Below are 21,244 nucleotides of genomic sequence, written 5' to 3'. Positions count from 1 at the left end.
AGAAATCAGAGATGAAATGTGAGTTCAGCAGAGTGCTTTTGAAAGAAGGAAGATCCCACACATTGTCCATACAAATCTAAACATGTGGTTGATGGGGGTGGGGGGGTGCGGGAGACATGCCAGGATTCAAGAATAAAAAGACAGGCAGTCCTTCCATTTTGGCAGAGGCAAAGGAGAGGATTGACATATTCAGGTAAGTACATAGATGTGGTGGAGAAGAGATGAGCCAGTGTTCATCTGATGGCTTCCATTTCCTCAACTGAGTGTGAGGCAAAGGATGTAAACTAATGCAGATGAGGGAATAAATGAGAGGTAGAAAGGGCTGAAGACTCATAGAGAGTGGAAAGAAAGGTTTACGAAAACAGTCCAATGCTGGTGCACATGGAGTCTCAGCCATCTGAAGTTGGTGCTTATGGGAGGAAGAATAACAGCCCCCTAAAACATCCACGGCCCAATCCCTAGCCCAACCAGTGGATATGCTGGATCAGAGGGCTAAGGGGAATTAAGGCTGCTGATGGAATCAAGCTGGTCATCAGCTGACTTTAAAATAAGAGATTATCCTGAACTATCTGGGTTGGCCCAGCGTAATCACAAGGGTCCCTAAAAGTAAGAGGGAGGCAAAAGAGTCGGTGTCAGAGTGATGTAAACTAAGACAAGACCTCAGCCGCCACCGCTGGCTTTGAAGATGGGGCAGGACAGGAGCCAGGACACCCGGTGGCCTCTGGAATCTGGGAAAGGCAAGAAAACGGATTCTCCCCGGAGCCTCCAGAGAGGAGTGCAGTTCTGACACCTTGATTTTAGCCCAGTGAGACCCATTTTGGACTTATGACCTCCAGAACCTCCACACATTGTCAATGTGTGTTGTTTCTGACTCACTGTTCGGCAGTAGTGTGTGGCAGCAGCAGTGCTCATCCTAAACACCATGGCACGGGCCATGTTCATCAAGGGCTCTCTAGGTGCCAAACATGACCTTAAGTGTTTTATGGGTACCAACTACTCATAATTCTCACAGCTCTCCAACAAAGAGCTACTACTGTTAGTGCTGTTATACAAATGAAAAAACAGGCAGAAAAGGTTAAGCTGCCCAAGAAGACACAGCTATCAATGGCAAAGCCAACATTCGAACTCAGACAGTCTGACTACAGAAGCCTTACTCTTAACCAAAAAAGCATTATTAGTGGATTTCAGCATCTGATACACACTGGGAAGCTTGTTAAAACCGCTTCTCCCGGGCCTCACGCCCACGTCATTCAGCAGTGGGATGCTCCCAGATGATGCTCACACTGCCTGCCAGACCTCAGAGTCATCTCTCAGAGCCTCCCCGGAATTGCAAAGCTGCCAGCATCGCGTTACTGGAGCACAGGTATGAAAATGTGAAGGGGATCTACTAAATGCTAGCCAGGTACTGAGTAAAGTACTTCATGACAATTACCTTATGGCATCCTAACAATGTATCTACGTAGCAGAAACTATCATCACCATTTTACACACAAGGAAACTTAAGTATATAGAATTTAAATAAATTAAGCTCTAAGTGTCGCAATCGGGATGTGAACGTGCACACTCAGCTCTCAAAAGCTGCCCTTTTACTGACTACATGTTACAACCCCCTCTCAGCGAAAGTGGAAGTATTGGTTCAGTATAAAAATAACGGTAGAAATCTCAATTTGGTGTTAAAAATAAAACATGGCAGACATTTAATCATTGTACAGTATATTAGCATTGAACAAAATTCCCTAGCATTCTACATGCATGCATGCTAAGTTGCTTCAGTTATGTCTGACTCTTTGTGACCCTGTGGAATGTAGCCTACTGGGCTCCTCTGTCCATGGGATTCTCCAAGCAAGAATACCAGAGTAGGTTGCCATGCCCTCCTCCAGGGCGGTCTTTCCAACCCAGAGATCGGGCCCAGGTTTCTTCTGTCTCCGGCAGGTGGGTTCTTTACCACTAGTGCCACTTGGGAAGCCCTAGCATTCTACACGCAACCTGTATTCCCCACTCTCATGCCCTATGGCTATTACGAATAGCAGTCTACTACTATGTTTCAGGGTTAGAGCAAATGTCATCTTCTACATAAAGTTTCACCAAGTAGAATTTATTTTGTACCACTTTTACCACACACACAACACATCACGGTAGATATTTATGCATACTCCTTACCACTCCCAACATATATGCTTGCTTACAAGCAGCTAGAAGGGAACCTTTGTTTTTACTATACAATACTTTGGATTCTCTCTGCATTCCTCATTCTAGTTCTTAAACCTCTGTACATCTTCAGTTTCCCATATTTACAGATACATAAAAGACAAGGAGATGAAGCAATTTGCTCAAAATAACAAAGTTAAAGACTGGCAAAAATGTCACTTTTAAATAAAATCCCAACATAGAAATTTCTCACACACACAGACTGAACACAATGTTAGCTTTATACTATGTAAACTAATTCTGGTAATCAAAACATCTGTCAACCCACAGTTGTATGGAATAATTATAAAGGATCATTTAACTACTATTTTCCGTAGCTTCATTTAAACTAACCGATAACTACTAAGGACTTAGTATGTTAACAACACAAGAAAAGAAGAATGCACAGCCTAGAAAACAATATTTAAGGTAAGGAGGTCAAAATTAACAACACAGCATGAAAGACTCAGAAGCTAGACTGCCTGGGTTTCAATCTGCTTTTCTCCACTTACTAGCCATGTGAGCTTGGACAACTCTCTTTATCTTTCTGTTTTAGTTAACTGTTATAAAGTGGGGATAACAGGCCCCACCATGAAAGGTTAATGTGGGGATTAAACGAACTAGTATATGTAAAATGGTTAGTATTTGGTACATACTAAGCATCACAGGATATGCAAAATTACACTGAATGGTAAAAGGAAAAGAATTTTTTAAACTCCTTGATGGTAGCAATTGCAGACTAAAATACATATTCTATTAGGAACACACGCAGTAATAATGTGAATTCTTTAAAATTTAAGATGTCCTTAAAATTTCAAAGTTATTTAAAACCTCCTGTTTAAGTTTAAAGAACACTCTTCTAATTTAATCACCTGGGGGAAAGTGTCATTTCCAAGATGAATTAAACAGCCCAGAATAAATTTTCCTCAAATGCAATAATTAATTGCAAAGATGCCAGTGATTACCCGATCTAACACCTGCTGTGTACAAACAGCAATGCTCCTATGCATCGCTAGTCTTTACCAGGACTCTGTTTTCAAAGTTAAGATTTTCATTTATAGATCTGATTTTACAATGCAAAGGTATAAGGTTCTTTTTAATTTAAAAACATGCAACTTTTTTTTTAAAGGTTTATTTCTTTAACATGTGCTTAGTTGCTCAGTCATGTCCGACTCTTTATGGGCTGTAGGCCACCAGGCTCTTCTGTCCATGGGGATTCGCCAGGCAACAATACTGGAGTGGGTTGCCATTTCCTCCTCTAGGGGATCTTCCCAACCCAGGGATCAAACCCATGTCTCCTGAGTCTCCTGTGTAGCAGGGGAATTCTATACCTGCTGAGCCATCAGGGAAACTCCATGGCTCTTTATAAATAGTGTTGCCTTAGGTCATGGTGGGCTACAAGTTTGAGGTGCAAATTTTCTCTGAACTTGTCCAAGACTTAGCCATCCCTGGAGAAGGAAATGGCAACCCACTCCAGAATTCTTGCCTTTAGACAGTGGAGCCTGGAAGGCTGCAGTCCATGGGGTCGAAAAGAGTCAAACACGACTGAGCGACTTTCACTTACTCATCCTAATCATTCTCCTTTCTTTAAGTCATCGCTTCCTGCAATCTCACTTGCGGTCACTATCCCTCATTCTGCTAACAAGTATGGCCTGCTTCTTACTTTGTTCTTCATCAGCCCCTCCTTGTTGTCTGTTCCCCACCATCACAGGTGCTTCAGTACAGGATATTCTGCATCTACTACAAAGTGTTGGAACAGTTCTGTTTGCTGATGTGATGTTAAGGTGACTTAAAAAAAGCATGGCCCTTCCTGCCCTGACGCTTTGGTGTCTCCACTGGAATACCCAAGGCAGCCAAATATCCTCAGCTAGCTCATCTGGCATCCGGCCTGTAGTGTGACACTTGTCATTTCTGCATTCTGATACATCCTCACGAGAGAGAAGTCACTAAACAGGAGTCTGTGGTCCCTGGTTTCTGTTTACCTAACTTCTGGTTCTCTCCAGTATGGCTTCCACAGAGCTGTCTGTGAAGGGGTAGGGTCAGACAGAAAAGCTGAGAAGCAACGAAGAGTGTCTGCGAAGTGGATTCAAGTTTTTCAATGCCATTACTTTAGAGTTAGAGAATACAGAAACTTTATATCCTGTGGGAAGATCAGAGGCTGTTTTTGGCCTATAGAGGGAGTTAAAATCTGAAGAATTTACCAACAAAGATTACAAATTCTGAAAGTACCTCATTGGCGTCATAGTTTCTGAAACTGTTTTAAGTGTTTGATACATATGGGGGGGAAATGGGTATGATATAAAGCGAGTAAATACTACAAAATACTCAGGTACCCACCATGCACTCTGAGAGAGTATCACTGTCACTTTTGGAAGGTTCCTTTGTACTACCTTCCAATGTGAACTAAAAAGTCCTTTCTCTACCTCAGAGGCAACACTAATTCTGAATTTCTATTCATCATTCTCTTGCTTTCCTTTATGCTTTTGCTACATACACTGGAATCTCTGAAAAATATACTGCTTAGTTTTACAACTTTTAGATGTTTACATAAATGAAATTGTAAAACTGTACATGTTTTCCTCTGCGACTTGACTTTTAGCTTATCCATTTTGTTCATGAGATTCCAAAGGGTATAATCCATTTATTTACACAGTGACACAGATTCCACTGAAGGACAGGTGGACACAGGCCAATGCCAGTGCTGCCATGAACATTCTTGTACATGTCTCCTGACAGACCGTGTGAGTTTAGTTCGGAATCTGAGGTCAACTCTACTCTCATTAGAAAAACATTGTGGCTTTCCCATGGTGGTTGTACCACTGTCTCCACCTCCTCAGCACATCTGATACCATCCACCTCGTAATTTCTGCCAACATGGCAGAGAGGAAATAGATTTCACTAGGTTCTAAAAGTTATATTGGGCAGCTTCGCCTTAGAGCGTGCATTGTCTTATATAATCATTTTCAGGTTTCCACTTCTGTGAAATACCTATTAAACTCTTTTGTCCATTTCCATACTGGGTTTTCTTTCTCTTTTTGATCTGTAAGGGCTTGAAATACATTCTGAATAATAATACTCTGTCAGGTATTTATGTTATGATTATTTTCCTATGGTTCGTGTTGTTTTTTCACTCTCTCTGTAAGGCTTTTGATGAGCCAAAGTTCACTTCAGTCTAGTCACATTTTCAACCTTTTCTTTTGGGTTAGCATTTTTCATTCAGAAATCTCTGCCCAAAGATCACAAAGATGACTTTCTATACTTTCAAAGATCTATAGTTTTGTCTTTCACATAGGAAGTTTCATCAATATCAGTCTGATTGTTACATGGTGTAAAGTTGGAGTCCAGTATTGTCATTATATGGATTATAAATTATTCTAATACCAATTACTGAAAAGTTCATCCCTTACCTACCAAACTGTCAGCTTTGAATAAACTAAGTTTTGAAATATGTATGATCTGCTTTGAATTCTTCTGTTCTTAATATATTCTATTCCTTCAAAATGTCTCCCTGCTTTGAAAACCGAATAGCAACTCTCCTTATTCTTCTTCAAGAGTGACTGTATCATTCTTGGCTCTTTACTCTTCCATGTTAAGTTCAGAATCAGCAATGAATCTATAGATTTATTTCAAGTGGCATCTTTTCAACAGTAATCTACTACCCCATGAATATGAATCATCTCCCAATTATTTAGGCTTTCTTTATGTTTCTAAGTAAAGTTTTACAATCTGCTATTCAAAGTTTTTTTTTTTAATGTAAGTACACACGGATGCATCAAAATCCATGGTTTTCCTACATTTATTAAAACTATGTTACTGTGGTGAATTTCATTAATTCATCTTCTAATGTCAAACCAACTTTGCATTCCAATCCTATATAGTCATATTTTTAAATATCCTGCTAGATTTAATTCCATGTGTTTTGCCTCTCTGTCCACAAATAAGAATAGCCTGTGACTGTCCCTTCCCATACTGTTCTCTTCTGATTTTGACAGCAAAGCTATTTAAACCAATTAAAGTGAATTTTGGGGCTTCCCAGGTGGCTCAGTGGTAAAGAACCCACTTGCCAATGCAGGAGACCCAGGTTCAATCCCTGGATCAGACAGACCCCCTAAAGGAAGAAATGGCAACCCACTCCAATATTCTTGCCTGGGAAATCCTATGGACAGAGGAGCTTGGTGGGCTACAGTCCATGGGGTCCCAAAAGAGCTAGCTGGATACAACTGAGTGCCTAACAACAATAATAACAAACTGAATTTGGAGTTGTATAAGTTTCCTAGAGCTGCCCCCAACAAATTACCACAAAACTGGTGGACAGAAACAAGAGAAGTTTATTCTCTCAGTTCTGGGGGCCAGAAGTCTAAAATTAGGTGTCATCATTTAATTTTGGCATTTTTCATTTCTTCCTACCTTTTTTTTAGTTCATTAATTTCTGTTCATATGTTTATTATTCATGTTCACTTCTACTTTTTCTGGACTTAATCTTTTCTAACTTCTTAAGCTGGAGGCTTAGCTGACTTTGAGCCTTCTTTTCTTTTATAAGCATGTACGGCAATATTCTTCTCACAAGTACAATCTTAACTACATTTTCAAGTGTTGATACATGTATAATATTTTTATCACCTGCCAGGTTCTTAACATCTTATTTATTTTCCCTTTGGCATTTTCCTTTCATCCATGAATTATTTTAAAATATTCTGCTTGATTTCTAAACATATGGAGCTTTTTTGTCTTTTCAATAGTGATTTTAAGTTGACTCTCCAGACAAGAGTACTGGAGTGGGTAGCCATTCCCTTCTCTAGGGAATCTTCCCAACCCAAGGATCGAATCTGGGTCTCCTGCATTACAGGCAGGTTCTTTACCATCTTAGCCACCAGGAAAGCCCTTAAGTGTGTTGAGGTTTGCTTAAAGCTGCATCCCATGGTCCATTTTGATAAATGTCTGAGTCTGTCTGAAAAAACTGTCTACTCTGCAGCTGCTGAGTTCAGTGTCCTGAACAGTTCTGTTGGATCAACTACGCAGCTGCCATCTTTCTTATCCTTACAGACACTTTCAGGTTTTGTTAATTTATTAATTACTAAGAAAGATATGATGATGTTATTCAGTGATAAAACTTAGAAAGATGTAAAGTGAAAGATGTAAAGATGTAAACTCAACCTTTATCACTATATGGTAACCTCCTAGCTCAAAGAATGATTTTTGCTTTAATGACTATTTAGTGACAAACTATTGTTAGAAAAATCATTTGTTTTTTCTCCAAGCTTTTCTAAAAATATTTTCCCTCATTTCTGAAAGCTAATTCAAAGGACTTTAAATTCAAGATTAAGAGAAATTCCTTCACAGTACACAGAAGGATACTTGGTCAGGGTATCTAGTCCACCATAACGCTGGCAATGGAAGACTAGTCATTGCAAGGACTAATTTATAGACCACTTAACTTACTGACTGTAGCTAAACAGAACTGCATATTTTCAACATTAGCAAGACAAAGGAAGGGTACTAGATGAACTGCTCAGCTCTCAAGAATATGGGAATACTGTCCTACCTCCACTTTGGTAAAAGAGGAAAGCTAAAAAAACCTTAGAATATTAAAAAATGGGAATTACCATCTTAGCGTACAATCCAGCCCTCTGTATCCACAGGTTTTGCAACTGTGGATTTAGCCAACTACAGATCAGTTTTTACTTCCACAGACGTATGTGGAGCTCACGGGTATGAAAGGCTGACTACACCATGCCATTTGATACAAGAAACTTGAGCATCTGTGGATTTTGTTAACTGCTGGGAACCAATACCCCAGATACTGAGGAAGAACTGTACTTACCATGCTGCTTAGATTTCTTTTTCTTTTTCTTCTTCTTCTTCTGCTTTGGTTTGTAGTGATCTTTGTCCCTCTTCTCTTTTCTCTCTTTATCCTTTTCTTTTCTCTTACCTAAATGAAAAAAGTGAGTCAGTTAGTAATCATGACTGATCCTGAGTTGTTCCTTTGTGGTTAACCTAAAAGCAGCATTTATGGTTTAATCAGCTATTCCAGTCACCTGCCCAGAGTGGATGGATTCAATTAAACTGTTCCTGTCATGAGTCTGGAACTCCTGATTAGGGTTACTGGGCTATAAGAGGGGATCTTCATTAGCAGTGTTGAGAAATCCCAACTCCTGACACCTTAAAGTTAACACAGACAGTAGTTAAAATTCTTAAATGAGTAATGTAACTCAGTTTCCTGATGTGGCAAGAAATATACTCCACAATTTAAGAAAAACCTGACTGAGACTCAACATTTCCACATAAAATTTAACAAGAAAATGTATTAGAAGATTAAAAAAACTTGGAACTTTTTTCCTTTGGAAAAATATTTTAAAAAACTAAGTCAAATCCACAAATAATTCCTTCAGTCTTTCAATATTTTCTGTGTATGTAAGAATGAAGATAAAAAGCACAAAGAAGTAAAAACTTAACTCATTAAACTAAATTTTGTCCTAAAATTTTAAAATACTCCTTTTTCCCAATCATATGCACTTTAAAGAAAATAAACAGATGTTAAAACAGTATCCTAGAATACTTTATTTAAAATTAATTCATCACATATATTCGACTATTGTCCAACTCATAAAGGTTTAGCCCACAGCTTATCAACCACATTGAACCAACTTTTAATAACTCAAGCTCCAGGGAGCTAATTGTAGAATATTTAAGACTATTATCCATTATTCCAAAACTTATAGTCATGATTGCACAGAAGACAGAAAAGACAGCAGAAAACTTAGCAACTTTTTATAAAGAAAGTAAAAAAAAAAATGGCTGGGAAAAAAAGGCTATTTTAATTTACCATCCATTCTCTAAGGATCAACAATATTAAATGGTACAATATTTTTAAACAGTCATAATTTCAAAGATGTTCAAAAACATCAAGTTCTCAAAGAAAGCCTTAGGGTTCCTTGACAAAAAATACACATACCACCACAAGACACGTGTTAAGAAAGCACATACTGGAGGTGAATAAACTAGTGAACACTAGAGCAGAGGGTCACGCACACCTAACGGAGCACTAGCAGGTAGCAGCGAGGGACAGACTAGGTCCGCCCACTGCCAAGCCATCTACAGTCTTTTGCTTAAAGATTACTTTCTGTTCATACCAAATGCAGTTGAGCTTTTTTCTTCCAATTTCACTTTTTTTTCCGTTTTCGATATTCCTGCAGGTTTAGGGGAAAAATAGGTAAGTTTAGTCAGAAAGGGTTAAGACTATGGAACAATGTTTTAAATTACAATTGCTCACAAAACTCTACCCAAGACTCTTTTCCCCTAAAGGTCTACATTATTGCCCGAACTAGTAACATAGAAGTGAGATTTCTTACTTCAAAGAAATAAGGATGATGTTTGGTGCTTCAGACTATTCAGATTATATTCCTAGTTCCACCACCTATTAGCTGCACAGTCTCGAGGAAATCATTTAATCTCTCTGTGGTTCAGTTTCCTTATCTGCCAAACAGGAATAACAGTATCTACCTCCTGCTGTTATCAGCACTACGTGAGTCAAAATATGTAAAATGATTAGTGTCTGATAAATAATGAGTGCTTTTTTTCACTTCCTCCTTTATGGTGGAGTAATTTGAGACTGTACCATTTCTAGAAATAGCATAAATGTGGGTCTTAACATAAAAAAATGTTAGAGTGAATGCACTGGCCAATCAGTTAAGATCAACTCTGGCACCACAGACTTTGGCAATTCAGGAGATGTTGGAATGCACTCCAGCAGTAGGTCCATGTAACATTTCTGCTCCCATGACAATAATGACAAAATGCTATTCCCATCATCCAAATGAAATATCAAATTTCATATTAAGTTATACTGGTTTTCAACAATCTGCATAAATTTTTTAGACTAATATTTAACCTCTGTTGTCTGGAACAAATGAATACCTTTGAACTCCATCGAATGTGTTATTAGGTAACGAGAAAAGCCAAAACAGAATTATTCTATAAATCATTTTTGGTCTTTATCCAAGATATAAAGGCTTATTATTAACACATAAAAAACATTCAACTTAATGGCACTTAGGTTATTATTATCTAATAATCCAAAATACATTTTTAAACCAATAGTGCACCTCAATAACTGTGTTGCTGACACAGACACACTAAACCAAGTTTCTCAACTCATATTCAGCTATTCCCAATACTAATATTTTATCTGTGTCTAGGGTTAATCTAAGAAAAAGACTCTAGTACACTTAAATACAATTTCAGTCTATTAAATTATGCTCTAATATCACCATTTATGAGTTGACTTTTAAATCACTCCAATAAAGTATCAAAAAAGCTAGCATTTGATTCACCTTACTGCAAATAATTTACATAAATAACACACAACAAAAATATAAAAATACCACTCAACTTGAACTAAATGTTAATGAGGCACTAATAATTGTTTCAAATTCAGTAAAAACATTGGTAATCTCCCCGATAAAAAGATTTCTTATGACCAAAAAATGAAAAGAACATCAAAGAGAAATGACATTAAACTTCCTTATTATCAAGACTATTGAACAAATGCCTCACTTCCTTTCACTAATCACTGCTTGATAACAATGACTGCACCACCCCATGAAAATTTCCCAAATTTAATGCAATTTTCTTGACAATGACAAGCCATTTACAACAGAAACAATAAGAGACTTGCATTCTAAATCTTAAATGATGGTAGAGATACACCAGAAGTAGCCCTTGACCATGATTATTGCCCCGCAGGGCCCTAATCCTGGGAGCACTGAGTCTCCAGGGTGAAAGGTGGAACAAGTCCAGAATCCCCTGTGTGCAAGCTAAGCCACTTCAGTCATGTCCAACTCTTTGCGACCCCATAGACAGTAGCCGACCAGGCTCCTCTGTCCATGGACTTCTCCAGAGAGGAATACTGGAGTGGGTTGGCATTTCCTACTCCAGGTGATCTTCCTGACCCAGGGATCAAACCTGCGTCTCTTATGTCTCCTGCACTGGCAGGTGGGTTCTTCACCACTAGCGACACTAGCGACACCTGCATGTTGTGCCTGCATGCTCAGTCACTTGTCATGAAGTCCAACTCTCTGCGACCCAATGGACACAGACCTCCAGGTACCTTTCTGTCCATGGGATTCTCCAGGCAAGAATACTGGAGTGGATTGCCATGCCCTTCTCCAAGGGTTCTTCCAGACCTGGGGATCGAACCTGCGACTCCTGTGTCTCCTGCATTGCAGGCAGGTTCTTTACCCACTGAGTCACCTGGGAAGCACCTGGGGGTGATTCAAATGAAAGGAACTGCCTTTCAGGGATGCCTTTTTCTGGCTGGAATGTGTGGGATCCCTCAGGCACTTGGAAGACAAATAACATGGTCCTTACCCTCAGCTCTGGAACACAGGTCAGCAAAGCAGAACAGATACAGAAATTATAATATCAGAGTGCTTTCAGGAGGATCCGTTCTAGACTGTTTTCACATGTTCTGGAGGGTCCCAAACCTTTATATTTCTTTTTTTTTAATTTATTTTTTAATTGGAGGAAAAGTGCTTTTCAATGTTCTGTTGGTTTCTATATTTCTTAATATAAAATTTCAAAAGTAAAACTAGGGAACTGAGAAAGGCTTGTCAACATTTTACACAAGGATATTAAAGTAAATATTCCTATAGGCAATAACGACAGGACTTTTAAAAACACTCATGCACAAATAGATTTAAAAATAGATCTATTTAAGAATTACACAAAAGAATAAATGTCATTTTACGAGACGTTCTCTACATTGTCTTTATTTCACCATGCACCAGAATTTGGGAAACAAAGTACCAGGTTATTAGTTAACAGAATAGTGATTTGTAAACTAAATTTTATCAACAGAACTTTTTCAACAAAATACTATATAATGGACATTTCTCCAAAGAAGACATACAGATGGCTAACAAACATATGAAAAGATGCTCAACATCACTCATTATTAGAGAAATGCAAATCAAACCCACAATGAGGTACCATCTCATGCTGGTCAGAATGGCTGCTATCCAAAATTCTACAAGCAATAAATTCTGGAGAGGGTGTGGAGAAAAGGGAACCCTCTTACACTGTTGGTGGGAATGCAAACTAGTACAGTCACTATGGAGAACAGTGTGGAGATTCCTTAAAAAACTGGGAACGGAACTGCCATATAACCCAGCAATCCCACTGCTGGGCATATACACCGAGGAAATCAGAAATGAAAGAGACACATGTACCCCAATGTTCATCGCAGCACTGTTTATAATAGCCAGGACATGGAAGCAACCTAGATGTCCATCAGCAGACGAATGGATAAGGAAGCTGTGGTACATATACACAATGGAATATTACTCAGCCATTAAAAAGAATACATCTGAATCAGTTCTATTGACATGGATGAAACTGGAGCCCATTATACAGAGTGAAGTAAACCAGAAAGAAAAACAGCAATACAGTATACTAATGCATATATATGGAATTTGAAAGATGGTAACAATAACCCTATATGCAAGACAGAAAAAGAGACATAGATGCATAGAACAGTCTTATGGACTCTTGTGGGAGAAGGTGAGGGTGGGACGATCTGAGAGAAGAGCATTGAAACATGTATATTACCATATGTGAAACAGAACACCAGTCCAGGTTCAATGCATGAGACAAGTGCTCAGGGCTGGTGCAATGGGATGACCCAGAGGGATGGGGTAGGAGGGAGGCTCAGGATGGGGAACACATGTAAACCCATGGCTGATTCATGTCAACGTATGGCAAAAACCACTACAATACTGTAAAGTAATTAGCCTCCAACTAAAATATATAAATTAATTAAAAAAAAATGGCCAATATATATTACAACCCCCAACCCCTGGCCAAACAAAAACATGATAAAAAAACAAACGGAGCTATTCAGATTAAAGCAAGAGAGACAGATCTCTGAGCCATATCTGGTTTCATGTCACAGAAAGCCTCATAATGCAGAGTGGTTTCTTCAGTGTGCTAAATATCTGATTTTTCTGGCCAAAAAAAAAAGAGGCTATCCCTGAGACTCTCCATGGAAACCCCAGGCTTTGAATAAACCATGAACATTTGGTATGGGGGTGGAAACAGATTAAGGAGTCTCTGGTTGTGGTTTGGTTTGGTTTTGTAAAATTCTGGAAAAAAAAAAAACTGAAAGCCACCCTAAAACAAAAAGGCTTTCAGAAAATAAATGTGAAGTTTGTGTAAGATGCTGGACCAACCACCAAACATTTAAGATGCCTGCACAGCACTGGGCACAGGCGACTCAGCCACAACTCAGTCTGATTGTTGGCCCATCCTTTCATACATTGAGCTTCCAGATTTTAACTCCTTAAAGAGGTTAGAGTAATTCAGTAATTGTCATACAGACATCCAGGAGATAAATAAGAAAATCAGCCAACATTCCCAATTAGCGACAGAACTAATAAGAATAGAACTAAGACTCTATCCTTACTAAAACTGATGGACTCTGTTAGAGAAAGCATTCTGAAAATAAAAACAACGGCACCAAGTTTTACAAGGGCACCAATGACTGTTCTTGTTGTAATGTGGGCAGCAATGTATTCTTAATCTTGTTTAGTCACACTGCATGCATGCTTCCCAGTAGAAGAATGTAGAGGATTAGTGCAACTTCATTATCTCTACTAGAAAAATAACTAAAAGCAAGCATTAACCTATTGAGAATAGGGGTATATAATAACTGCATAATCTGCATAATATCATCAGTTCTTTATCTTGACTGCTGAACTCAGCAGTGAGAACATAATCTCTCATAAGAAAAAGTAAAACTCTGTTAACCTATTCCACAGTTAAGGACTAATATCTTCAGTCATTCTAAATACTCCAAGAATTTCAATTTGAAAAAAACACGCCAGGAAATGTCTTCGATACAAGCTCTGGGAAATAATGTTTTCTACAGAAGTTTTAAAACTCAACAGTAACAAACTTACTTTTATAATTAAGATGGAAATGAATCAAGTAAACATAAAAAAAAAAAGATGAAACAAAACAAAAACTCTTGGTACTTTGACTTCAGATGGAAGAAAACTTGGGGTGCAGAAAGAAGGCCTACAAACACGGCAAACCAGTTTCGATAGAGTAGCTAACAAAAACGTTAAGAGAAAAAAAGCAGGCAGACCACTGAGAATTTCCATGCAAGTCAGACAGGTTCACAAAGTTTTAATCAAAAGGTGTCCAATTAGAACATGACTTGAATTCTATTACTTCCCTCAAAAAATAAAAAAATTAAAAGAGGTTAAGAGAAACAATCCCTCCCAATCCCACATTCAAATGCATTCAAATATGTTGTGACTAATAAACAAGACTTTCAGTTAATTAACATTTAAAACCATGCATTTCCTTGATTTAAGCAATTAAAGTTGCCAGTCATCACCATACTTAAAACGGTCGTCACTCTTCAACGAACTTACAAATTCATCACATTATAAAACCAAACTCCTCTCTACCTTTCACTTTCCCAAAAACCTACCTTGCTACTTGGACTTTCTCAAATAGTTATTTCTAATACTTAAATGGGGAAAAAAAATCATGCCTTCCCTCTACCCCAGTGCACCTTAACCATTACGAGAAACAAGAACCACACTTCAATGATAATTAACTATATCTCCACAAATATGCTAGAAATTCTGGAAACAACAACACGAGGCTAGTACTCTGATTAGACACAAAATCACTGGAATCATGGATTTCCATGCACAATCACTACTTTGACATTTTAGGGTACATCATCCAGCTAGCGTAACTTAGTTATAATACACACCTATTTACACTGGTCTATCTTTCAGTCTTGTTACTATTAGAAAAAAATACATATGTAAATGAAAATACAAATATTTTCAAATGCACAACTATAAATAATCTCCCCAATGAATATATATTTTAACTTGAACGTATTTTCATATATTTAGTACAGCAACAAATTCCATATTGTCAAGGCACTCTTAAGAACTTCACTTTTTGAGGAAAAGTATCTCAAAGGTTAAGGGTAATTCAGAAATCTTGTGAAAACAGGGGAAAGAAAAATCAATTATCCACAGATAGAAGGGGCTTTTAGAAAGTGTCCAAAGACAATGGATAAGATTTGGGAAATGACAAGAAATGCTTCAAAGCCTACATATCTTCAAATTTGGGCATTGATTTTTTTTAAAATCAAGATATGGAAACACTATCGCATATAAAATAACTTCAATCTTTTTTGATTAATGGACTTGTAGACCACTGTATACTTACTATTAGTTACATTTTTACTTTGAAAGAAGGAACAAGAAGGTAACGGCAGTAATGTAAAAAGCATGTTTCTTAAGTTACTTCAATCATTTTAATATCCATCAATAGCCACCAGAAAAGAGCAAGCTCTATTTCATACTTCACCCAAGGATTTGATAAAATGACTTCAGGGAAGATGCTATTAAAATCAATTATCCCCAATGCTCTTTGGCTGCAAATCAAAAACAGTTTTATGTTTTTTCCCATTTCAGAACTGACTCAGTTCAGATCTCCTTCATCCATCTAATTCTAAATTAGTAACTTACTGGAAAGGTATTAGTATTTGCCTTTATTTTTGAATTGCACGTACTCTATGCTTGAGGTTAAAATCCTATAAAATTCCAAATAAAAGGATGTAAACATATAATGGAAATACAAATTAATATTCCATTACATTAAAATACCAACTTGATAAAATACCTCTGAAAGGTTTCAAATAATTACGAGAAGTATCATAAAATAATCAAAAAATGTCTTATAGAGTATGGTTGGTTTTATACATGAAACTCCAAAAATAACATTATAATCAATTATAGTTAAATTTGGGAGATTCTGCTTCAAAATGTGGGATTATATTTAAGATAAAGGTATATTGTTAAGCTAAGTGTTTCTTAAACATTAAGCTCTATTACAAACACTGGAATAGACCCCAATGCTGGGAAAGATTTAAGGCAGGAGGAGAAGGGGGCAACAGAGGATGAGATGTTTGGATGGTATCACTGACTCAGTGTACAGGAGTTTAAGCAAACTCCAGGAGATGGTGAAGGACAGGGAAAACTGGAGTGCTGCAGTCCATGGGGTCATAAAGTGTTGGACACGACTTAGCAACTTAACAACATACAGTTAACTTAAGCCAAGTGTTTCTTAAATTAAAATCCTTAAACCTAAGTACTGATCCTGTTAAGTATTTTCTGGCTTCAAAACCAAGAACTTCTGTAATTATATTTAACTCTAGTAATTCCTATTTAGTAGAAATGGGATATAAGAAAAAACTAGGGAGAAGCAAGTAAAGTGACAAAATAACAACTACATACAGGAAAAATGGTAGAAAATGGTCACACAAAATGACTTTAAACCCTATATCTTTCACAGGTGTTACATAAAAGTTATTTATGAAGAGGAACAACATATTCAAAAATGTAATTATACATCAAACTGGTTTTACCATATAAATGCAAACCTAGCTAATTTTGTAAAAATGAATCTCTTTTACCTGAGGCTGCTGGAGTTCCTCTTGCATCAGTCACTGCTTTGGAAGAAAGATTTGTAAGCATCTGTGTATCTTCCTTTTCTGCTGTGAGGCATTCATTATGATAAGAGGGATCTGGGCCTAGCGGTGTTGTGACTTCCGAACCACGACTTAAGTCAAGAGGGAGACAGGGTCCCAATGACAAATGTGCAACGTCAGGTACTACACAGAATAAAGAATGCAATATGTTAACATAGGTACACTGTCTCAGTTAATATCAATGTGGATTAAAATGCTACGTAAGTTAAACAGTGCCTGGCAATCAACAAAGAGGTCACTGAACGAAACATTTGTAGAATCAAATGAAGTGCTTATCTACAAAGTCCAGAGATCTTAAGAAGGAAAAAAGCAGAAATCTCTTTAATATTTTAATAATCTATATCTCTTAAGTGTTTTCTTTGTCTTCTTTTACGTTTGGTTCTATAGGAAATCAATATACATTACCCTCTGGTCCTGAAGACTCTTGCTGATTTTGAGAACTGATGGAGAATACTTTCCCATCAGTGGCTGGAGAGGGAGGAGAAACCTTTTCTACAGAATCATCAGGCATGGGCAAGGTGGCTAAACGCTGCGATCTTCTTCTCCGCTCACTATGCTTGAAAGGTCTAGGGGGGTTCACAGGCTGTGGAGGACCTAGAAAAAGATCTTCAATGTTCACGAAGCAGATACATGCCGGGATCATCTTATCATATTTAAGGAGAAAAAATGGGAAAAATGATTCAAATCCTGCCCTCTGATGTTGTTAAGGTAGCCACAAGGAACAGCACATGTTCCAAAAGGAATCAAAGGCAAAAGCTGCCCTCACTCACAAGAGTTAATCAAAACTTTTAAAATCTAAAGCCTACTAGAACCAAAAGAAAATAATATGGAACATTCATTTCAGGTAGTTTCCCATGGAAAAGACTACAGTTTACTCTCTAATTGCAGATCGTTGTTAGTTGCCATTCTTCCTTTGGGAAAATTATCTCTGTATAGCCAAAGATTTCTTAAAAAAAAAAAAATATATATATATATATATATTCCTTTTGCTATATTACAAATCTAGAATCTCTAAGGGAAAAAAAAAAGACAGGGGCATAGGTAACAAAATTCTGACATGCATTGTCGAGTTAGTGCTTTAATTGCTAAAGTAAAACTAATGTAAACAATGTTATCCCACCCTCATTCCCCCAAATGGATTTTTGTAAACATGTTTGGGCCTGATTCATTAAAAAAAAAAAATAAATTGAACACAAATAACTTTAAGTACTCACTATGGGCAAAAAATGAGAATTTTTAAAAAATATGACAGTTCTTGCTCTCATACGTTTTTTGTTTTGTTTGGAAAAACTAACTTACTGAGGCATTTAAGCATCTTCTAGCTATATATTACACAAAAGCTTAGAAATTCTTTTTAACCTTTCATTTTCTTTCTACATAGCACATAAACATTTTTGATTATTTTGAATAGGCAGGACTACATAAGCCAATATATTTATGTTAATTTAGAAGGAGAAAATAGGCAAGGTCTAAAAAAAGTTGATGCTTTGGGTATTTAAAAGTACTTTTACAAAAATCAAAATGAAAAAGACGTGATAACTGAAAAAAAAAAAAGGATAAAATTCAACTACCATAACATTGTGGTTATAATACTAAAATATAAAACAATTCAAAATAAAATACATATCAATGTCATCTGACATTTTAGTGACTACTAATGACATTATTTAATGATAAATGCCATAAAGAAGTGAAGCTTAGGATGAAACAACTGAGTTTTTCTGTTCCCATCCTTTCAATTCATTTATTAAATAGAACCAAATCAAAACAAAAAAGTACTAAAACCTAACTGAAAACTGAAAAGTACAGTTGAGCAAAAAAATACAGCAACTGAATGGAAGAGAAATTTAATATATTTGACTGACAGAAGTCTTCTCAATGCCACCATTTTTAATTGCTGCAGAAGATATGATATGGAGGAGTTCATAAGGAAAACTGTTATATTCATTTAATAATCAGGTTACTAACTCATTTGCTGTTATGAACAGCAAAATTATCTTTTACCCAGAGAATTTACAGGTAATTATTTTTCATTGTCTCTAACTTAGAATACTACAATATGAGAAACACAGGGTCAACACAAATCTTGTCTTAAATATATCCAAACCCATGTTGAAAGGTTATGTTAAAAGGACTACGTAAATGCTTCAAAGATTAGTAGTATTCAAACAGTAAAATCTTTAAAAATAAGATCAAGGAAGCAGTTTTCTTCTTTCATTAGTAAAATTAATCTGAAGTCTGCGCTCTAAATCCTAGAAGAGCTGAATAAAATATATTGTGGGTGGGGTATAGACAACTGGGGACAATGACTAAATCGATCCATAAAAATAGTCTTAGGAGTTCAGGAAAAGATCCACATATCCACCATGGGTCTTTCTGTATCCCATAATGGTTTTTTTTTTTTTTGTAATGAATCAGGCCTCTAACTGCTTGGATCATTAGTTGAGGAAAGTCAAACTACAGTGGAATTATGGTTACTAAATGCTGAGGTTTCTTAACCAGCAGTACAGTCACTGTCCCTCTGTACAATACATCAGTCAGAAATGTATATGGATTTTGCCCCTGAGAGAGCTTCAAGCCTTCCCTGTCATATTCACTTAAGTTTGAATTTTTAAAATGCAATTTCATAAAAATACAATATAACTACAACCAAACTGTTTTTAATGTATCTTATAGGATAAGTAACTATTTTTTAAAAATCTGTGCTCACTAGTTTTATTTATCATTGAAGAAGAAAGCTGAGATACAAGCGTCAAATCCTCGACTTGTATTAATTCTGGGGAAAGTGGTGATTTAGGGGGTTTTATACACCCAGAAGAATCTCCAGATTCATGTTTGCATTTCTTGCTGCGAGCCTTCCCTGAAGACAAAGTTGAGGATAACAGTGCAGGTTTCTGAGTGTTGGCAGAACTGCTAATGTCAGCTTCATTTTTTTTCTGACTTTGAGGTTTAGGTGAAATCGCCTGAATAAATAATAAAAAATTGATATTTTTATTTTGGTTTCTTCATTTTTGTTCTTGTTTTCTATTTTTGATTGTTAAGCAACTTTAGTATCCAAAAACATTGTTAAGCAACATATAACATTTCTATTACAAATGAAAAACCAAAAAGAACCCCACAAATTATTAACTAAAAGTTGAATAGGCTGTCTTTAAAGGGATGCTGTCGATCTGTCTAAATTGGGGTTTTTTTTTTTAATGTATTATTTATAATATTCTCAGAATATAAAATGTTACCTTACTGGACAAATATGTCTGGTGTTAAATTAAAACATACCTCTTTGGAAATCATAATTACCAATGACAATAATAATTAGGTAAATAAATTTCTGTTTTAGGGCATTAAAGGAATACATGTAAGCTTCTTATCTTCAGATTGAAAAAAAAAAATGTCTTTTGAGTTCAATGCAGAGGTTTAAGTAGACAATTTCCCTTTAAAGAAAGATCTCAACAGGAAAACAATGACCAAATTAACGAAACATTATCTTTAACTCATTTTAGTGCTGAAAGCCAGTTTCATAAGCATAATGCATCATGAAATCAAAGCCACCAGCAATACAGAGTTAAAAGACTAAAAAACAATACAAAACAAGCAACAACAGAAAAAAAAAAAACAAGGAGTAAAACCAAGTGTAAGTTAAAAACATTGGATTTAAAAACAAAATACGTCGCATTCTTAGATGAGAGTTTTTACCTTCTTCCTGCCAACTGATACTTTTAAAAAAAAATTAGAACTTTGTCAGTTCTTTCATAAAGAATACCTTAATTCATTTGGCAGTAAAATGTCCTACATCTGTAAAATTATAACTCAATGTGTCCAAAGACTACAGAGAACAGCCACATCAGATGGACTTGCACTCTATGGTGTTGGAATGCCTATACTATATCTCTTTTTGACATATGTATCTGAGAGCAAAGTATGAGATACACTTAAAAAAACAAACAAGCAAAAATAAAACCTCTATACTAAGATAGGCCTCTATAAAGAACCAAACTGGAGCTTTATGAACAACATGCTGGTCCCCAAGAAACCTTTTTTACTTCCCTATCTTTTGTGAGGGATGACCAACAGGTCTGCAGGCTGCAGTTCTCTGGAATATGAAAGGTCACTGTCTAGGGATCAAATAGCTTTCTGTTCCCTGAAACTCCAAGGCGTTCATTTTTGGTAGAAAAACAGTGAATACCTGGTATTAAGCAGGGCACCTTTGACTATGCTACAGATGGCATGTTGGACATACCACATTAAAGGGTGGGTGTCAAGCGTCTCATTTACTCAACTGTCATCATTTCTATTCTTGAATTTACTCATTACACATGTGTATAAGTGCAGATTCATCACTTGAAAAAAAAACAAAACTCCATATATAGAAAGGATTCCTAAGCTTATCATAAAAAGTGTTGCCAGAAAAGTAATTAGAGCCATTACTTGTAAATAAACAATTTTATTGTTCATCTTCACATATGTGAGACATCACTACAG

At 36.6% G+C, this 21,244-nt stretch overlaps 1 protein-coding gene across 50 annotated transcripts in view; it reads right to left on the bottom strand.

Annotated features, from left to right (window-relative positions):
• Positions 1 to 21,244, bottom strand: part of PHF20L1 (PHD finger protein 20 like 1) — a 71,164-nt gene that overhangs the window by 14,214 nt on the left and 35,706 nt on the right. For all 50 annotated transcript variants that reach the window (XM_081503563.1, XM_081503565.1, XM_081503595.1 and 47 more), the window contains 5 exons: positions 19,476 to 19,728; positions 17,171 to 17,359; positions 16,691 to 16,888; positions 9,318 to 9,374; positions 8,009 to 8,116 (listed from right to left, as the gene is read on the bottom strand). In XM_081503563.1, coding sequence (XP_081359689.1) covers positions 8,009 to 8,116; positions 9,318 to 9,374; positions 16,691 to 16,888; positions 17,171 to 17,359; positions 19,476 to 19,728 — 805 coding nt within the window. The remainder of the gene's footprint in view (positions 1 to 8,008; positions 8,117 to 9,317; positions 9,375 to 16,690; positions 16,889 to 17,170; positions 17,360 to 19,475; positions 19,729 to 21,244) is intronic.

Source organism: Giraffa tippelskirchi, chromosome 6 (assembly GCF_054371585.1).
Source record: "Giraffa tippelskirchi isolate mGirTip1 chromosome 6, T2T-mGirTip1v1.2.pri, whole genome shotgun sequence".
In the NCBI taxonomy this organism is placed as follows: Eukaryota; Metazoa; Chordata; class Mammalia; order Artiodactyla; family Giraffidae; genus Giraffa; species Giraffa tippelskirchi.
Note: the sequence above shows the minus strand (reverse complement) of the source record. Positions and strands in the feature narration are given on the sequence as shown.